This window comes from Poecilia reticulata, unplaced genomic scaffold (genome assembly GCF_904066995.2).
Source record: "Poecilia reticulata unplaced genomic scaffold, P_reticulata-male-v2 Scaffold_150, whole genome shotgun sequence".
Taxonomy (NCBI): domain Eukaryota; kingdom Metazoa; phylum Chordata; class Actinopteri; order Cyprinodontiformes; family Poeciliidae; genus Poecilia; species Poecilia reticulata.
Genome location: NW_027675248.1, coordinates 7,043 through 10,000, shown reverse-complemented (window position 1 = coordinate 10,000; position 2,958 = coordinate 7,043). Strand labels below are relative to the sequence as shown.

General features: G+C 56.9%; 1 protein-coding gene across 1 annotated transcript in view; it reads right to left on the bottom strand.

Moving 5' to 3' along the window:
* LOC145550677 (uncharacterized) overlaps nucleotides 1–2,568 on the bottom strand; it is a 3,503-nt gene extending 935 nt beyond the window's left edge. Inside the window, exons 1-2 of the mRNA XM_081604489.1 lie at nucleotides 1,073–2,568; nucleotides 1–981 (exon numbers count right to left, since the gene is read on the bottom strand). The exon at nucleotides 1–981 is cut by the window's left edge and continues 231 nt beyond it. Of these exons, the coding sequence (XP_081460615.1) occupies nucleotides 123–981; nucleotides 1,073–1,329 (1,116 nt within the window). The 5' untranslated portion in view covers nucleotides 1,330–2,568 and the 3' untranslated portion in view covers nucleotides 1–122. The remainder of the gene's footprint in view (nucleotides 982–1,072) is intronic.
* Between the last annotated feature and the right edge of the window lie 390 nt (nucleotides 2,569–2,958).

The window sequence follows — 2,958 nt, the reverse complement described above, 5'->3', positions numbered from 1 at the left end:
TCTGGTGACGGTCCGCCGTTCCTTGGAGCGCTTAACTTCGATCTGGTGGAGGGTCACCTCGGTGGCTATTTGGAGGAGGTCAGCCTTGACCGCTCTGCTGACGGCGGTGATCTGTCTCCGGGTCAGCCTGCATTCCCGCGGGGTGTAGCGGCAAAGTAATCCATGAACTGGGACAGGTTCACCAGGTAAACTTTAACAGTCGTTATGGCTCTTTTCTTCAGCTTCAGTGCCTGCGGGAAGGCGTGGACCCGTTCCACGTCGTCCAGGAACTTCCAGGTGGGGTTGACCTGCCTGCCGTGTGCAATAAATGAGAGAAAGCTACGGACCCGACCCAGCTTGGAGCGTGCGTTCATCCGGTGCTGTTGGCTTGGCAGGGCACCCCGCAGATCTGAGTGGAATTCTTCAAGGTAGCGCTCCACGGGTGGTGGAAACTTCCTTGGAGCAAATGGCAGCAGGGCAAGTCCTCTGACTGGCCTTGTGGAGGTTGATGTTGCAGGGGAATCAGAGTCGGTCTGGCCCGGCGGAGAAGCTGCAGGAGACGGGGCTCCGGTGGCTGCAGGTGAACCATGCGGAGAAGCTGCAGGAGACGGGGCTCCGGTGGCTGCAGGTGAACCAGGCGGAGAAGCAGAAGCAGGCATGGTGACAGCATGAGGAGAAGAGTCTGTACTTGATATCGGCCGTGGTGCCCGGCGTGGGGTGCCGGGAGACGACGACGACACGTCTGCGTCTTCCCCCTGCGATTCTGGAGCTCTGCTGTTCGGGTCTTGGGCGTCCAGGCCGGATGCCAGCGGCGGGTTCGGATCCGTGGAGCGAAGCTCTGCGATGGCGCGGAGAGTTGAGCGCCACTGAAGCTGCAGAAGATGGTCGGCTAACACCTGTGGCTCGAGGCGGTTGTGAGCACCGGACAGATGTCTGTCCACCCTCGGACCATTGTATCCACACGCTCTGACTGGGCAAGTCATCCCACGGATGTTCACTCGTCTGTGGGCGAAGGCAAGGAGTATCTTACGCTCAGCAGGGTTCAAGATGCAATGGGTCCGCTCTAAATGCTTGGGCAGCAGAGAAAACTTGCGTTGGCAGATTGGGCAGCGTCGGTCTGGAGGCATCTGGACCCACGTCTGGCAGTAATGTCCGGCAGAAGCTTGGTTGTCTGGCAGAAGCTTGGTTCTCTGGAGAAGGTCGCAGCAGAAAGGCTGGAACGGGCAGCTGGGTTCTATTGAGCCTGATTGCGAGGCAGGCAGGCAGGCAGGCAGGCAGGGCGCTGATTGCACGATTGCTTCCAGCCGCACAGAATGTCTCAGAAAACTTTCTAAGTGTTGAATCAATCATGCCTTACCAGGGCCACGAAAAGAATTGATTGGGATTTAAACACCTTATGCGAAAAAACACTATCTGAATGAGGATAAAAGAAAGTCTGAAAAGTGGGTGATAGACAAAAAAATGACAAAGTGTTCCCAACACTTAGAAATATTTTCAGACACCAGAAAAATGACAAAGTGTTTGTGGTGAATGGAGCCAGGGCAGCGACTACTGGCGCCCCGCCTCCAGTAACGAGTTAGGGCAGCGACTTCCGGCGCCCCGCCGCCTCTGTTTACGAGTGGTGAATGGAGCCAGGGCCGCGACTACTGGCGCCCCGCCTCCAGTAACGAGTTAGGGCAGCGACTGCCGGCGCCCCGCCGCCAATGTTTACAAGTGGTGAATGGAGCCAGGGCCGCGACTACTGGCGCCCCGCCTCCAGTAACGAGTTAGGGCAGCGACTGCCGGCGCCCCGCCGCGGTGAACGGTGCCAGGGCCCCGTTAAGACTGGACAGTGTCCACAGACCATAAGGAGGGTTATGGTAACTGGAAATAAAACCGCGTGGCATTACCACTTAACGTGGTCCCAGAGAGCTGAAACTTCGTGGGGGTGTTCAGTCCGACCCCATGGACCGTATGCCACCGCTTGTTCAATCCAGGCACGCCCCCGTGGGGTCGATCCGGACCCCCCCATTTCTAAAAACGGCACCGGCCCCCCAGCAAGAACCGTAGTAGCTGGAGCTATAAAAATCGGTACGTTTAAAGAGCTAGATGAGATCGCAAAGGCTGCCAAGCCGCATCGCGATCGGATCAAAATTGCCCTGTTGGTGGCCGTTAGAATATAGGCAAAATTATGGTTCCGGGCGGCCATTTCCCATTCAAATCAATGGAGCGGTTTTTCTGGAAACACGAAATTCAAACACCAGGGAGACCCACTTAACGTGGTCCAACGGAGCTGAAACTTCGTGGGGGTGTTCAGTCCGACCACATGGAACTAATGTCACCGGTTTTTCAATTCAGGCACGCCCCCTTGTGTCGATCCGGACCTGGGGTCCGAAAACCGCACATGGCTCTGAAGGGCCAAGCTTTGATGCTAGAGCTCCAAAATTCGGTATGTGTGTAGCCCGAGACGAGATCGCAAAGGCTGCCAAGCCGCATCTCGATCGGGTCAAAATTGCCCTGTTGGTGGCCGTTAGAAGATGTGCAAAATTTGGGTACGCAGCGAACACTCTCCAGTTAAACCTATGGAGAAACCAAACTTTTTTACCAGAATCTAAGTCCTTCTGCCTTACCAGGGGCACGAACTTCCTGGGCCTGCGTACTGCTGGGTGTAGTCCGAGGAGGGGTGCTTAAGTGTGGGTACACGTGCTCGGCCGGTGGGCCTGGCAGGCCCGGTTCTCAGTTGATGGCGAGAAAAAGTCTAAGTCCCATCCAGGGACCGGACAGGGGGCGCTCGGCCGGAAGAGGCTGGGGAGGGTAGCCTCTCCCCGGTCAACCCAAGGCCACATCGTAAAACTGAGTTGCCTTACCAGGGGCACGAGCTTCCAGGGCCTGCGTACTGCTTGGTTTAGTCCGAGGAGGGGTGCTTAAGTGTGGGTTCACATACTCGTGTGGAGAGCCTGGTTCTATCGGGGGTGGGGGGGGGTTCCAAGACTGTGTCTG